The sequence below is a fragment of the Melanotaenia boesemani genome, chromosome 8 (genome assembly GCF_017639745.1).
Source record: "Melanotaenia boesemani isolate fMelBoe1 chromosome 8, fMelBoe1.pri, whole genome shotgun sequence".
In the NCBI taxonomy this organism is placed as follows: domain Eukaryota; kingdom Metazoa; phylum Chordata; class Actinopteri; order Atheriniformes; family Melanotaeniidae; genus Melanotaenia; species Melanotaenia boesemani.
The window spans coordinates 17,432,653-17,448,030 of record NC_055689.1 but is presented as its reverse complement, the minus strand read 5'-3'; the positions used below and the strand labels follow the sequence as shown (position 1 = coordinate 17,448,030).

At 38.8% G+C, this 15,378-nt stretch overlaps 2 protein-coding genes across 2 annotated transcripts; both read left to right on the top strand.

The window, feature by feature from the left end:
• Positions 1-90: 90 nt before the first annotated feature.
• Positions 91-5,220, top strand: LOC121644631 (calcyclin binding protein). The gene is made up of 6 exons (XM_041992713.1): positions 91-222; positions 1,748-1,958; positions 2,039-2,135; positions 2,229-2,328; positions 3,756-3,850; positions 4,279-5,220. Exons 1-6 carry the CDS (start codon positions 205-207, stop codon positions 4,439-4,441), a joined length of 684 nt encoding a protein of 227 aa, XP_041848647.1. The 5' UTR covers positions 91-204; the 3' UTR covers positions 4,442-5,220.
• A 793-nt stretch (positions 5,221-6,013) lies between these two features.
• plk3 (polo-like kinase 3 (Drosophila)) lies at positions 6,014-14,230 on the top strand. The gene is made up of 15 exons (XM_041992712.1): positions 6,014-6,370; positions 7,318-7,425; positions 7,530-7,646; positions 7,900-8,029; positions 8,151-8,238; positions 8,675-8,770; positions 8,960-9,155; positions 9,360-9,486; positions 9,603-9,718; positions 10,963-11,083; positions 11,184-11,267; positions 11,524-11,686; positions 11,775-11,904; positions 12,038-12,148; positions 12,280-14,230. Exons 1-15 carry the CDS (start codon positions 6,155-6,157, stop codon positions 12,472-12,474), a joined length of 1,998 nt encoding a protein of 665 aa, XP_041848646.1. The 5' UTR covers positions 6,014-6,154; the 3' UTR covers positions 12,475-14,230.
• The last annotated feature ends 1,148 nt before the right edge of the window (positions 14,231-15,378 follow it).

Genomic DNA, 15,378 nt, shown 5'->3' with positions numbered 1-15,378 from the left:
CGTTTTGGAAGCTGTTAGTCCTTCTGACCAGTAGATGGCGATAGAGATATTATAATACTATTTGTTCTACCGCTAATCAGAAAACAGAAGGACGTTTTTTTTTCTATTCGGGAAAGGGGCTGCACAGTGACTGCAAAAACGGAGGCTACTGTCAGGCTGTGAAGAGGTGAAAAACATTCACAGGTGGAAAAGGACAAAACCAAAATGGATCTAACTGAACAGGTAAGCAGATTTACACATCCAAAACACACTGAAAGAAAAACAAATCCTTCAATGGTTTTATCAGAGGTAACTTAACTCGTGTTATGTTTGTGACGGCAGTGCTACGTTAGTAAACCTTAATTAACAAGAAACCTTCTAATCTCCGCAGATGTTTGCTTTCATCTGTACTTCAACTGAGTAAGGAACGTCTGTAACTACACAGCAGCTGCTATGTTCTAAATCTAATTTTATTACCTGGTCAAAAGTGGCGGCGCGTGTCACTATCTTGGTTGCTAACTTAGCTTTTAGCTTTAAGTGGAGTTTGCCAGAATATTCTGGCAAATCACTTCATGGAGACGGTTACAGACTTATCGCCTCCATCATCGGAGTTTCCAGTTAACCCCAATGAAATGAAAACAAAGGGGGTTTAGTGAATATAGGGATATAGGGAAATGGTTAGCATTTGGTGATAGCTTACTTACTACACTGTGGCAGACGTTGTGATAAGGCTAAACGAAATCTGCCAATTCACCTTTTTAAAATTACTTTATTTGAATCTAATTCTTATTGAAACAGATTTATGCCAGCTGCTTTCTGACATTTTCTCCTGTTAGAGAAACGAAAATCTTATAATGATTTTATTTCTTTGCTTAAAAAAAAAAAGAAATTCAAATGACCCCACTTATGAATCAGTTTGTTAAACATATTCACCAATATATGCAAATACATATGCAGTGGCATCTGTCATTCAGTTTGCCAAAAACACAGATAAAATAATAATAATACCTCCAGTGCAGTCAATCAGTAAATCCCCAGCTTAAATCAGATCTTTTGACACCAAATCCTGACATTTTGTGGTAGACTACATGTTTGTTTGTTTGTTTTTATTTGTTTATTTATATTTTCTCCTCCTACAGAGGATTTTAGGTCAGCACATAGAGGTTCTTACAACATTATTTATTTATTTATGTTTTAGCTAACAATAGTAGGAAATCCGGAAGATAATTTGTTCTGACTTCCATGTTTATTGACTATATGATAAGAAATAAGTATTTTCATCAGTCTGCAGAACTGGCCTTATCAGTTTAGCTGAATTTGTACTTTTTCTATCCATCATCTATAGAACTGATGAATAAAATATGTGTTTGAGGTTTAGCACATCATGTGTAAGAGCTTAAAAGAATTGAATTTTTATTAGTATAGTTTTTAAATACTATTGTAAAGTTGACAGTGTTTAATTTTGCTTTTGATTTTGTTTCATCTAATTGGTGGTGTGAAATGATGTAAGAAAAGGGCTCCATTTTCAAATTTGTGTCTGACGTATGATGAGAGAAAAAAAGAAAAAAAAAAGAATAAAAACCAGGACAGGGAAACACATACTTAAACCCGAAGAGAGGGAAGGTGCTTCTCAGAAAGGAGTGAACATGACAGTTTCTGGCTTACATCTTTGTAAAAGACGTTTGGATTGAATGATTAGTCTCTCAAACGTTTACAACCAACCAAAACATGTACGTTTTTCAGTGATCCCCTTCTATGCCTAACACAGATCAGCCAGCTGGAGGCAGACTTGCAGGAGCTGGGCTCCCTCTTGGAGAAGGCAGAAAGGAAGAGAGTGCAAGAACTTTTGAAACAGGAACAGAAGAAGGTGGAGAAAGAGCTCACAACCAAACGACAGCAAAAGGAGCATCAGGCTAGAAAAGAGGCAGACCCGTCTGCAGTCTCTAAAGCAGGGTACACGGTGAAGATCACCAGCTACGGTATGGAGCTGTCTTTTCTTAGACTATCAGGGCTGAAAAAGCTTTCACAAATTGTTCACAAGCTTTTGTCCTTCCTGCAGCGTGGGACCAGTCTGAGAAATTTGTCAAAATTTACCTGGATTTGAAAGATGTGCACAAACTTCCATCAGAAAATGTGGAGGTTAATTTTACAGAAAGGTAAGGTGATGATCAACTCATACCATTTTCTTTTTTTTTCTCCCATCAAATTCTACTGATTTTAACAGAATTTACTTATTGTTTCTATTCCAGCTCATTTTCAGTGCTGGTAAAGGATCTGGATGGCAAAAACCATCAGATGACAATTCTCAACTTGTTGCATCCAATCAATGAAAAGGACAGCTACAAAAAGGTGAATGAAGTTTATATGCAATCACATATCTCATTCATTTGGTTTGCTTAAAGAGCAACATGAGATGTTTGTGCTCACCTTTTAGGGCTTAAATATAGTTCTGCAGCCTCTTTGTGTTGGTAGTTTGCAAATGCACATCTACATACAGCATTTTGCTATTACTTAGTGGAAATATGAGAAATATGGGGAACAGTCTGAGCTGAAGTCTGATCTTAGTTATATTGAAGCAATTGTTTTGATGTAATTTAGCTCTTCTGTGGAAAACACAGAGGTTAAAAACAACAGTGGTGAGAGAGACTGTTAAGCTCAGGTGTTATTTATACTTTGCAAATGCTCTTCCTGCTGTTGGTAATGATATCAGTTATCCTCCTGGCTCAAGCCAGCTAACTTTCAGCCAGTCAGCAATCAATCAATTCATTGCAACAGATTCAAAGTCTGTTAACTGTTTAACTGTGTGTCTGGTAATCTGCAGTGATAGAGTTGCAAACAGATACCTCCATGCAGGATTAAATGGGCATGTATTCAGTTATTCTACCAGTCATTGTCATCAGTAACCACCTGACACCTCCCCTCAGTTCCCATCTTTTTCTCATACATTGTAGATAATCATGTGACCCTGCTTTTTTCCCCTCCCCAATGAAATGCATTTCACATCCTTAATTTAATTTAGCCTTGAGTTAAAAGTTGCTTCATCAAGTGTCGTAGCTGAGCATTGTCTGTCAATGACTTGTCTCATGTTTTTGATAAATACTTTTTATCTGTGTGGGCCTCAAATTTTTCTCAGCTAAATGAAATTCATCAGAAGGGATTTAACAGCTTTCAACATTGACCTCTTATCCCATAAAGTGTGGTCTTTGTTGCACCTGTTTTTAAAGAAGAAAAATAAACTGCATCAGCTGCACATGTGATGCTCTGCATAGTGCCAGTATCTCCTTATTTTATAAGAGGCTATCATCCCTATTTGAATGCAAAGAAGGTGCATACTTCTTATGTATTCTGAAATGTAACTTTATTAAGTTTGTTCTATTTATTCCACTTGCCAGGAGGGCAACTGAACCTCTAATCTTAGCTGTGCCTGTTATGAGTAGTTTGCACAATATTCACCTGCTCCTTAGCCTAGAGTTTTGTAAACTGCTGACACACTTTGACCCCAAATAGTTTAACCTGGGAGATCAGGATGTTCATGGCATATTTTGCACCACCTCTTTAAGTGATCAGTTCAGAATCTATAGCCACTTCTCTACAAATACTTTTCTTCATTTATTTTTGTAGCAGACTATTATTCTTGATAAACAAAAACAGACTTTTTAAGCAAGTTTTTAACATAGCTAGAAATTTAAGGTTAAAATTAAGTAAAAAAAAAAAAAAAATCTATAATAATAAAAAAAATCCACTAAATGGGGATTTGTTTCTTTTCCTTGCAACAGATAAAAACAGACATGGTCTTGCTCATGTGCAAGAAGCAGATGACAAAGAAGTGGGAGTGCCTTACAACCGTGGACAAACAGTCTAAAGAGAAAGAGTAAGTTGAAAATGCATTTATACATTTCAGCTTGAAGACAGTGCATCAGTCAGTGGATTTTTGGCAGATATTAAAGACACACCATTCTCTAATTAAATTAATTCATGAAAACTTATTGGATGATGTATGTGCTAATGTGTAGTCGGTAGCTGAGGAAGTTGTTGGGATAAAATGAACCATTACTGAGCAACAGTTTGAAAGGCTGCAAAATTTGACTTTCACATCTTGTTCTACACTAAAAAAAACAGCATTTTTTAAAATGAGTGCCAGCCCATTCATTAAAGTATAGTACCAAACATGACCTCTGGGTCCTAATGACTGCCAGTTGTTGATCAAATGCAACTTGGATGTGCTCAGAATCAACATGAGATGAGCAACTCAGAAACATACACATAACACTGCCTTATTTTCCCTTTGTCTTGCAACAGTAAACCCAGTATGCATGACAATGCAGACCCCAGCGAGGGCCTGATGAACATGCTGAAGAAGATTTATGATGAAGGAGATGATGAGATGAAGAGAACCATCAACAAAGCCTGGTCAGAGTCCCAAGAAAAGAAGATAAGAGGGGAAGGCATGATGGACTTTTAAATGTTGCAAATTACTATAATATTAAAAAGAAAAGTTCAGCATTCAAAGCTCATAAATAATGGGTTAAGTATAATGTTTGAGCCTTTTGCCTGATTTTGGCCCCACTTTACTGACAGGCAGCTGATGTTCTGTTAGGCCTGGGCTGTAATGCATAGATGAAAAGAAACTGGCACCGTCCAGCATATGGTAGCCATAACAGCCATTCATCATTGCTGGTATAGGATTACAACACTGTTGAATAAATTGTAGAAATTATAGTTTGTTTTCCTGAACAGGATTTGAATCAAATGCTGTCACACCTTCCAAAACCTTCACATTTGCCTTTATATTTATTCTCATTCTATAAACGGATCCATTGAAAGCTGCAAAGATGGTGGTACTCTTGCATGAGTCCTCTGTAAATAATCAGCATTACCACATGCATCTGTGTTTCTGTGTAGCGAGAAAATGTTTGTTTCACTCCTTCCTGTTTCAAAGTGAAATGAGATGCTTCCATCATTCCTCAATATGACCATTTTGGTATGGTTGGACAGTCTTGTGCTTTGATTTTTATGTATGGTAACACTGTTCATATTGTGATACTGTATTGTGAAATGTATGTCTTAATTTTGCAAATAATTTTAATTTGGCTACCGTCATTTCCTGTCCTCCTGTTGTTCCAGGATTTTCAACAAATATAACAGTTGTACGGAGCTCTGTGTTCATTCGTCATTCTGTTACATTCATTTCACCCTAACATTTGTTAGACTTGGCTGATCACAATATAATATGTATACTTTAAATCTGTCTTGGTGGTTGAGTTTTGTGCACTTTACAACACTAGATGTGTTTTCACTGAGGCGTGCTTGACATTAACTATCGTTAAATTCATAAGACAGAATTTGACATATCTTAACTTGACATTGAAATGGATATTAATGTAGTATTGATTTGTCTATTATGTAGATAGTCATAACAGACTTTTTATAACAAAATCCTGCAGAGCTCGACATGGGAGCTGCGTATTTTGTCCACTAGGTGGCAGCACCTGCGCTAGTTAACTTCATAAAGTAGACTATAATCTGCGACCTTACTGGATTTTGGGTTTTGTGTATGTTGGCCTCTACTTAGAGAAGTAATACTATTTCTCAGATGACTCACTGAATCGCCTTGTGATCATGATGTCTTATGGCTATGTTTAGCTATTTTTTTATATATATATGTGTGTGTGTGTGCAGTTTTCTGATAGTGAAATTGTAAGGTTTTAGAGCTTAAGTTAACCTTTAATATAAGGTCAAATGGAAAATTCAGTATCCACTCTGTTTCATTTACTAAACTTTCTGACTAAAAGATGATGGAAATCCTCATGGCTGCCTATAAAGCATCATCGAGCTTCCAGTAAGAGATACACCAACGTAAGTTACAGCAAATGTTTCTTTTTCATGAGCTGTTTCATTCATATTTTTCTTAGCTCCCAGATAAATTTTTGATTGAGGTTCTGTCAGAGCAAATCATCTGGACTTTCTCCACCAGTGCGCAACTTCCCTCCGCCCCCGCCTCCATGACGTCGCTCCTCTATATATCCGGCCAGATCTGCGTTCAGACACGCCAGATGGAGACAGTCATTGGAGTAGGACAGTTGATCGCACAGCCGCCTTTTTACTGAGACTTATCAAGCAAAAGGGACGTAAACACAAAGAGATATATTTATATTTTGTTTGTTACCGCTGTTTAATGGATACCGGTTGTTTGAAGGCTCCGCAGCGTATTTCGTGCCACAACATGAATGCGGATTTATTGAAGTCTGGTCCGGAGCGTGGACCCCAACAGTCGTCTGGCACTGTGAGAAATGGCAGGAATAAACCCGACCAAACCAAACCAGAGCTGGCTCAGGTGGTTACCGACTCCAAGACGGGAAGATCCTACAGTAAAGGGAAGCTCTTGGGAAAGGTAGGAGAATGAAATTTCGCCATGTGCTTGCACCCAGCCTCAACAGTTCAGTCTGAGGAGACAGACGGATCTAGAATCTGAATTAATTAGGCGGTTAATTTAATTTGAGGTTAATATGCAAATCGTGGCGATTTACAGTAATCATGAGCCATTTTCCAGGTGTGTTGGTGTTGGGAGGGAGGGGGGGGCATAGAGAGAATTACCCTTTGGTGGATGTGATCAATCTCCCCCCTGCTGTGCGCGTCATTGCTGAATGAATCAGGCGCAAGGTGTGCCCAGCTCCTGTATGCGCACGCCTGGCTGGCATCAAAATCTCAGCAGTGACTGTACTTTGCGTTTTATTGGCTTCTTATACCCATCACATGTCAGCCTGAGCGATTACCGTGACACGCAGAAACGATTTAACATCGGTAGATGTGTATGAATGGAAGCTGAGTGTATCAACATGTTGCTCGTCATCGATACGGTGCACCGGGCAGTCAGCCAGATCTTTTTCCCCCCCTCCCTCTGCCTCCTGCCGCAGAGCTGGAAACGTCTCCGTCATTTTCACGGTTAATGAATGCAGCAGCGCGGTCTGCCTTTTCATTCACGTCCCCAAGTGTGTGGACACTGGATTGCATCAACAAAAAATGGCATAATAAACATCAGTTAATACATTTCAGGGTTGATTTGTTGGTTCCACATGCATGTCAGGGTACTAGACGATAAAAAATGTTGTTTATCTTGGTTATAATAAGATGCATGTTGAGATTAACCATGTCCTCGAGTATTTTTCTAATGCATTTCATCCCAGCTGAAATTAACTTGCTGAATCATTTTTATTGCCTTGGCTTAAGCTGTTGATCCCCAAGCTAAAGCCTTGTTTTTGAGACTGATAATTCATGACCATTGCAGGTTTTTAACCTGCTGCATTTTAAACTTATGGTTCTGTTATTTTTCCTCCTTAGGGTGGTTTTGCTCGATGCTATGAGATGACAGACCTGTCCAACAACAAAATGTATGCTGTGAAAGTGATTCCACAGAGCAGGGTGTCCAAACCACATCAGAGGGACAAGGTATGAAGCTCCACCATTATGTTTCTTTTTGTCGAGGGTGAAGAAAAGAATTATCTGAAACTGAAAATATGAATTTACACTGATCACTTGTGAAATGTTGACAGATCGCGAATGAGATCGAGCTGCACAGAACCCTGTCGCACAAGCATGTGGTGAAATTCTCTCATTATTTTGAAGACCAAGAAAACATCTACATATTCCTCGAGCTCTGCAGTCGAAAGGTGAGACTTCGGAAATCTCTAGAACAGACTGTGTAGCTTTCATGTATTTGCTCACACAGTGGCACCTTTCATTTTTATTTTGTATACTGTCGCTGATGCTTTGAATGTTTATAGGCTACAGTTTTTTTATGTTTTCTAAGCTGCACTAATATTGTGTGAAAAATTGCAACAGACCTGTATCACACCCTTATTTCCCCATGACCCCTGTGACAGTTGCAGGGTTGACAGTTCACTCATGGCTATGTCTTTGCAGTCTTTGGCACATATTTGGAAGGCGAGACACACGCTGACAGAGCCAGAGGTGCGATATTACCTCAGACAGATCATATCCGGCCTCAAGTACCTCCACAGCAGGGGTATCCTGCACCGAGATCTCAAACTAGGTATGAAATGACCTAGGGCACACAGGCATTACAAGCATTTCAGGAATCCGCTGGGACTTTCTGTGACTCGCAAATGTTATCTGTGGAAGGCTGACTGAACAAATGCATTCTTGTCTTCCAGGCAACTTTTTTGTCAACGAGAACATGGAACTGCGGTTGGGAGATTTTGGCCTTGCTGCTAAGCTGGAGACAGTGGAACAAAGGAAAAAGTAAATACTACTTTTGAAATGTTTTTCTTCCTAGATGTGACAGTAGTGTTGCAGAATGAGGGGATTTTGTAAATTGGTCCAGTTATATAGTTAGATAAATAAATTATATAAAAACTGTTCCCTAGCTAAGACTGAATGCCCTATTTTTTGCACAAAGCCATTTGACCTAAAACCATTACATCAGATACTAAGCACATTCTTCCTCCCACAGTCACCACCAGTAAGTACCTAACTCAACCGGTTTCCAAGTGGCAGTTGACTGTAATGCTTAAAGCCGAGTTTCAATACCTTTTTGACATCTTCCTGTGGAATACCAGAAAAATGACTGTAGCAGAAAAAAGTTTCAACCACCTCTTGTATGCTTGTTGCACAATGGAAACCATTTTTAATCCTTTGAAGTATTAAAGCTTGTACTTTTTTTCCCCCTCTTTCTCAGAACAATTTGTGGTACACCTAACTACTTGGCCCCAGAGGTGTTGAACAGACAAGGTCACGGTACAGAGTCTGACATCTGGTCCCTCGGATGCGTCATGTGAGTTTTTTTTTTTTTTTTTTGTAAGTGATTTGAGTTGTATATTCTCAGGAAGTTGTTGTTTGTTTCTTTCCTCACATTCATGCTACCTCAGCCAGTAGAGATTGTGTGTTTTTTGTTTTAATCCAAGGTCATTACTTTTGACCTCGGAGCTCATCAACGGTTGCCTTGGTTTTTTTTTGCTCACAGGTACACGCTGATGTGTGGCAACCCCCCTTTTGAGACTCTTGACTTAAAAGAGACATACAAGTGTATAAAGGAAGTTCGGTACAACCTGCCCTCAACGCTCTCCCCTGCTGCGCAGAAACTCATCTCAGGCATCCTACAGAAAAATCCCAGTGACAGACTCACTTTGGATCAAATCCTCAACCACGAATTCTTCAAAGTATGTTGACACACAAGTTTGAGAGTTTTATAGATTGACGATAGGATTTTAAGTTTGAGAGTTTTATAGATTGACGATAGGATTTTAAGTTTCCTTTCATTTGTGACATTTCTCATTACTTGAGAATTACATAGCTTTTTAGGTGTTTTTAAACAATATTAACATTTCTGCATTGCTTTTTTTTCTTTTTTTTTTTTTTTTCAGGGTTTCACTCCTGACAAACTTCCCCCCAGCAGTTGTGTGATGGTGCCAGAGCTCCACCCTCCAAGTCCTGCCAAGAAGTTCTTTACTAAAATGGCTAAGAGCTTCTTTGGCAAGAAAAAAGCAAAGGGTAAGCAGCAACAACAGCTTTAAAAAAATAAAATAAATAAATGTCTTAATCTAACAAAACTACTGGATTGTATTCAGTTTAAGGAACATTCACCAAAAATCGTTTTATTTTTGTAGTAGAGAAGATTCCATGCGAGGAAAAAGATGACAAGGACATTTCCAAGCTGGTGTCAGGCATCGTCAAATGTTCCATCAATCGGCAGATCAGCTACAAAACAGTGGGAACTAATGAGGTATGGCTTTTTTTTAAAAAAAAAATTTTCTTAATCTTGCCCAAAACAGTTAACCGACTTTACTTGAAGGGGAAAAAAAATGATGTCTCATTCTGGCAGCCACTGCACATAGACAAGAGTAATACAGTCTTGAATCAGTCATGATGCGAGGGGGGAATTTGAAGGGCAGATTCTTGCAGCATGCTAACTTGCAAAGAACTGCTTTGCTTTAAGCATCCAATGTGAATTCATCCCTGTGTGTCAGCATCTTGACTTAAATGATGAAACCAGATTAGTAATAGCACTCCAGTGGAAGTGGGATGAAGAGAGATCTTTAATTATGAAGGAATGCTGAAGAGTGTTCTTTTCTTTTTCCCCTCAAGAGTCTAAACAGCAGCTTTGAAAAGGCAGTCGTAGGTTATTCGAATATAGGACAATTATATTATTTGGGTACTGGATTGTATCTTTAATTGGATGAGGCTGTTGAATTTTTATAGCCAGGATTTGGGGTTTTTCCTTCATACAATTAATTTTCTGGTTTTGTACACATCGTGTACTTGTTTCAAAAGGGTGTTATCCACAAAAGGAGTAGAGTGAAATGCCACAACAGCAGGATGCAGCAGTTGGCCTATCCCTAATCAGGCTGGTCTAGTTTCTATTTTTAGAGTCTGATAGGAGCCACATTGTTTGCTCTTTAGAGTGATTTTTGTCAATGTTATAAGCATTTCTGAGATATTTGTGTGTGGTCAATGAGTGTGTGCCATATATATGTTTACTATGTTCTCATTTCTGACTTGAAAAAATTAGTTAGAAAGTTTTAGTTTTCAATGTTTTAGAGGAAAAATGACTCCCTAACTAATGGAAAGCTGCCAGTTAAAGGGCTTTGTGTTAACGTGACATTAAAATCTGCACATCAGTTTGCAGCATGCTTGCAAAGCACAATGAAGGAAAGTGTGCTACTTGTGAAAGTAGTTTCACCTCCTTTCAGCAGCAAAAAGCGCAACATTTAAACGATCAAAACCAATATGAAGCAACACTGGTTTAACATGTTGCAGATTTTTAGAGAAAACTAACCAAACTTGGCTAAAATTACAAGAGCTCATTTACGTACAGCTATAATTCTTTAAAAAACTCTGTAGTTACCACTCATAAGCATATCTGTCTCTTCTTTTTTTTTTTTTTTTTTTTTTTTATCCTTTTGCCATCTCTTGCTGACATTTGTGTTGTGAATAAGTGCTTTAATCGTGTCTTGTGTTGCCTGTCAGGTGGCCTCTCCCACTGGTCAGCCGGTCAGCTCTGTGCCTCTTGAGCAGACACCAGCAGAGGAGGAATCCCGGAAGTCCATCTCTCGTTCTTTCAAGGGCACCATGGCCAGCAGCACTGAACGTAGGTTTCACTTCCTTTTACAAACTAGTATTTTTGTGTGTGTGTGTGTGTGTGTGTGTGTGTGTGTTCTGGTTTTCTTATCATTTTTTTTTCCCTCCAGCCTGTGAGGATGTGCTGACTCCTGCAGCTGTTGCTGAAGCAGCCATGAAAGTTCTCAATAACTGCCTGGCCACCATGCCTGCAGGTAAGACTGGAGAGTGCCTTAGGCATGAAAATAATGGTGATTGGCAAGGTAGACTTAATTCACAAGTATAACTTTTTTTTTTTTTCTTTTTTTTTTTTCAGTATAGTTTATGCATTTGCTTTTGGTTCAGAACAACAGAATGCTGCTCTTATTAGCATAAACCATCAACTTGTTTGATACCTTCTGAATCATGATGCAGTAAAGCCACTGAGGCTTAAATAAATTGTAGCTTACATTTTGTTTTCTCCCTTTTTAGCCACTAGAAACCCACCCTGCTTGTCTAGACCTCAGTCCTTCCTGTGGGTGACTAAATGGGTTGACTACTCAAACAAATATGGGTTTGGCTACCAGCTCTCAAACCAAACCATAGGTGTGCTTTTCAATGAGGGAACCCATCTCAGCCTTTGTGACCAGCGCAAGTAAGTACCTCAGAAATACTTTTTAAGGTAGCATAAATATTATTATCATGCTTAGGTTTGCTTGACTGTTTTTTTTCTTTACAAACAGGACCGTTCACTATTGCCTGACCAACAACAAACACTTTACTTTTCCAACCAACTCGCTACCTGAGCAACTTCGCAGTCAGAAACAAATTGTTGAACTCATGGCCAACTACATGGAGCAGAACCTTATGGAGGTATGAGGGAAACTATTTATTTATGCAATTTGTGTATTTGCCATGTACTAATCAAATTAATATGTATTAAAGTTGACCTTGACAGAGCTTTCACAAGGTCATTGAACTTGATCAACATTTCTGTTGTCCTCAGGGTGGAGATCTGCAATGTGAGGAGCAGCCCTCTGGTTCTCCTCCTCTGCTCCTCCAGTGGGTGAAGACCGACCACGCTCTTGTCATGCTCTTCAACAATGGAACTCTACAGGTTTGATCAAGCTTTATTTACACTCGTCATACATTTATTAAACTAACAAGCTAGTTTATTTTGGATTTTTGGTATGCCTTTTACAGTCGTGTTGCTCTTCTTACATTTGTTTTGATTTTGATCTCTTCCAGGTTAACTTCTACACAGACCACACAAAGATCATCTTGTGCAAGTCATCTGATGACTCCTACCTGCTCACATACATCAGCCGGGAACGCGTCTCGTACACTTACCTCCTCAGCATGCTGAATGAAATGGGCTGCACCTCTGAGCTACATCACCGACTCAGATATGTGGTCCAGCTGCTCCAACACCACGCTGCCTGAGGGCATATCTCAGTGCCTCCCAGGCTACCTGAGTGGCAGATGGCTCAGAGGCAACCTGACCAGTTCACACATTTTTTTTTTTTTTTTTTCCCCCTGTTTACGCAGCCTGACTGGTTGATTTTTTTTTTTTTTTTTCCAAGGCAGTGCTGCGAGCTGCTGAACCCTGTTGGATGAAAAGCTGCTTTGCTCTTCTGAGTGGTGTCCTCATCTGTACTGTTGCCTAGATTATCATGTTGACTGATCTTGTTGAACTTCAGATAGTCAGGACGTTGTCCAAAGCAGCCTCTGCCTCAAGGGTTTGTGCCTGCCTAGCTTTTTCCTCAAAGGTTTCCACGTGAAAGTTATTGATACTTTTTTAAGAAGAGGTTAATATCTTGCCTAAAATGATGGATTCCTCATAGGTAGATGCCTACATGAACACCCAGTTACCTTCCCTCACTCACTTTAGACCACTGCTTCTTGAGGGGGGGCCTTTGAAAGCCACCAAGCCTGCAGTGTTCAGCCTCCATTGATGGCCAACAATGCAGGCGTGGTTTTTCAAAGGTGTCAAAACACTAAAACTGTCCAGATGGCTTACAGCGGAGCGCGGATGATCTTGTGGCCGAAATGCAGTCAGGCTCACCTTTCCAGAAGTATTTTAGAAGCAAGGTCCTTCCACCGTTGACAGGAACTATGATCTTTCAGCAGAGATGCTTTGGGAAGAGCACTTTGACTGGAAAGAGAGGCCCTCCTACCCTCAGTTTGTGTGTGGCCTCTTTGGACCATGGTACTCACTTTTTTTTTTTTTCCTTTTTTAAAAATGAGCCAGCTATAGGACCACTTTAGATCTTTACCTCACATGCACAAAAAACATTTCCAGCCTTATTTCATGATGGCAATCTAAAAGATTTTCAGTCATTTCTTCTGCTCCAGCATCACTTTTTGGTTAGAAATGTCACTAATGCGGTACACAGCATGTTGCAGGGACTATGGGAGCAACACAGCTTTGCACTTTTTTAATTTTCTTAATCTGAAAAACAACTTTCTTTTTTACCATCACTTGTTATATTTTATTGTTTTTAACTAGATACCAAATTGTTTGATTTTTTTTAAATGATTCAGTTTTAAATTCACTTGCAGTTGGTGAATGTGTGCACCACACACGTGCTGGCAAACAGCTGTTGGTTGGAAATTTAGGGTGGGGAGGGGGGATAAAAGTGCCTTTTTGAGGGATGTTTGTATAGTGCAATAACAACCTTTGAATGTCAAGCTGGCTACAAACAAGAATAGAGATGGATTTTTACAAGTGGGATCTACTTTTTTACTTTGAACCAAGTTTAAAAGTAAATCCCAAAGCACTACACTCTCACTACCTGGTATAAGCTTTTAGAACAACTGTTAACATAAGTATATATCCCAGTAATATCTACTATGGAAAAAAGAAAACATTGTACTCTGTTGTACTGTAACCCTTTATTGGTTTACATTGCTTTCTTAATCCAGAGTGTTATCCTTAAAAACTGTGACCTGGAATGCAAGTATTGCTTACATGTGTTCCCCAAAAAAAAACCAACATTGTGAAAGCCATCTGCCAATTTAGAAGTCTTTATTTTTTTGGCACATAATGTTATGTCTTTATTTTTTTTATTTATACATGTTTTTTTTATTTATTGTGTAAATGTTGAAGTCTCGACACGGAAATGTTCAATTCCAGTCACCTTTTTTTGTAAGTTGTTTGGGGCGGGGTGGGACAAAAATAAAGTTTATTGAAAATTAATTGACTGTTTTTCTACACTCACTTTAGCTGCTATATCTCATATCCCCTGAGCTCAGATCAAATCTTTGATGCATCTTTGACATCTAGACAAGCAGATATCTGCACGAGAACAAAATAGAACAAAATAATCGACAATAGCAGATGAGGCTTTTTTTATTGTGTTGACATGAGTTCTGCATGTATCTCTACTGTCCACAATAGCAGAAAGCAGCATACATGTCAGCAGAAAGGACTCTCCAGCCTACATATCACTCACACCGACAAATACTCTTCATACATTGTCCCACCTGCTAATGTTCCATAGATTTTGGGTGAAAAATCTTTGTAAAAGGTCTGGAAGTAATGTAGATATGTGTTCACATATGCCAACTCTTCAGAATTGAACTAGAAAATTGAGGACTCCTATACAAAGTGTGTATGAGCTTACGACATAAGTATGGCCCAGTCCCAATTCATCCCTTTCACCTACCTCTTCTCTCTTCCCTTTTCCAGAGGAAAAATGTCTCTTTAATTTAGGAATCACAGATCATCTAGCAAACCAAATGGACTTCAAAGCCCAGCCAAAGAGCTAGACAACCATTAATCTTTAGTGGGTAGGGCAAAGGGAGGAACTGGAACTGGGCCTTGGCTTATTTTGGAGCAAGCTGAGAACATATAAGTCATCACCAGAGCATTCCTGTTGTTCATTTTTTCAAATTACATTACAGGCATCTAGATTTAAAATGAAGTTGGTTAAGTCGCTCCCAGCAAGAAACAAATGCCAGTTAGAAGGAAATATTTCCTGGCTTATCACATTAGTGTGGCCAAAAAAAAGCATATTAGGTAAATGAACTATACTATTAACAAAAGAGTGGTTAATGATATTGAAGAGTAAACTGTGAAGATTAAAGCTGTGAAATTCTAATTTGTGTACATCCCAACACATTGTAGTTTCAAAAGCAGTGGCAAAAAAAAATAAATAAATAAAAAATCCACACATCCTACTTGTCTGAAAAAGGTTCATCATAAACTCAAAGCAACAGCTAAACGTTTTTCAGGAGAGACAGAAAAAATAATTAAACTCTGTCAACATGCAGGTCTGCACATTGCACCACCTCTACCTATACCTATGTTCTATTGCTTATTGATTTTCAAATTGTTTGTATGTG

Coding starts and splice junctions, on each gene's coding strand:
- LOC121644631 (XM_041992713.1), top strand. Junction 2,329..3,755: donor AAAAGGACAGCTACAAAAAG/GTGAATGAAGTT, acceptor TCCTTGCAACAG/ATAAAAACAGACATGGTCTT. Junction 3,851..4,278: donor AAACAGTCTAAAGAGAAAGA/GTAAGTTGAAAA, acceptor GTCTTGCAACAG/TAAACCCAGTATGCATGACA.
- plk3 (XM_041992712.1), top strand. CDS start 6,155: ATGGATACCGGTTGTTTGAAGGCTCCGCAGCGTATTTCGTGCCACAAC. Junction 7,647..7,899: donor TCGAGCTCTGCAGTCGAAAG/GTGAGACTTCGG, acceptor ATGTCTTTGCAG/TCTTTGGCACATATTTGGAA. Junction 9,487..9,602: donor TGGCAAGAAAAAAGCAAAGG/GTAAGCAGCAAC, acceptor TTATTTTTGTAG/TAGAGAAGATTCCATGCGAG.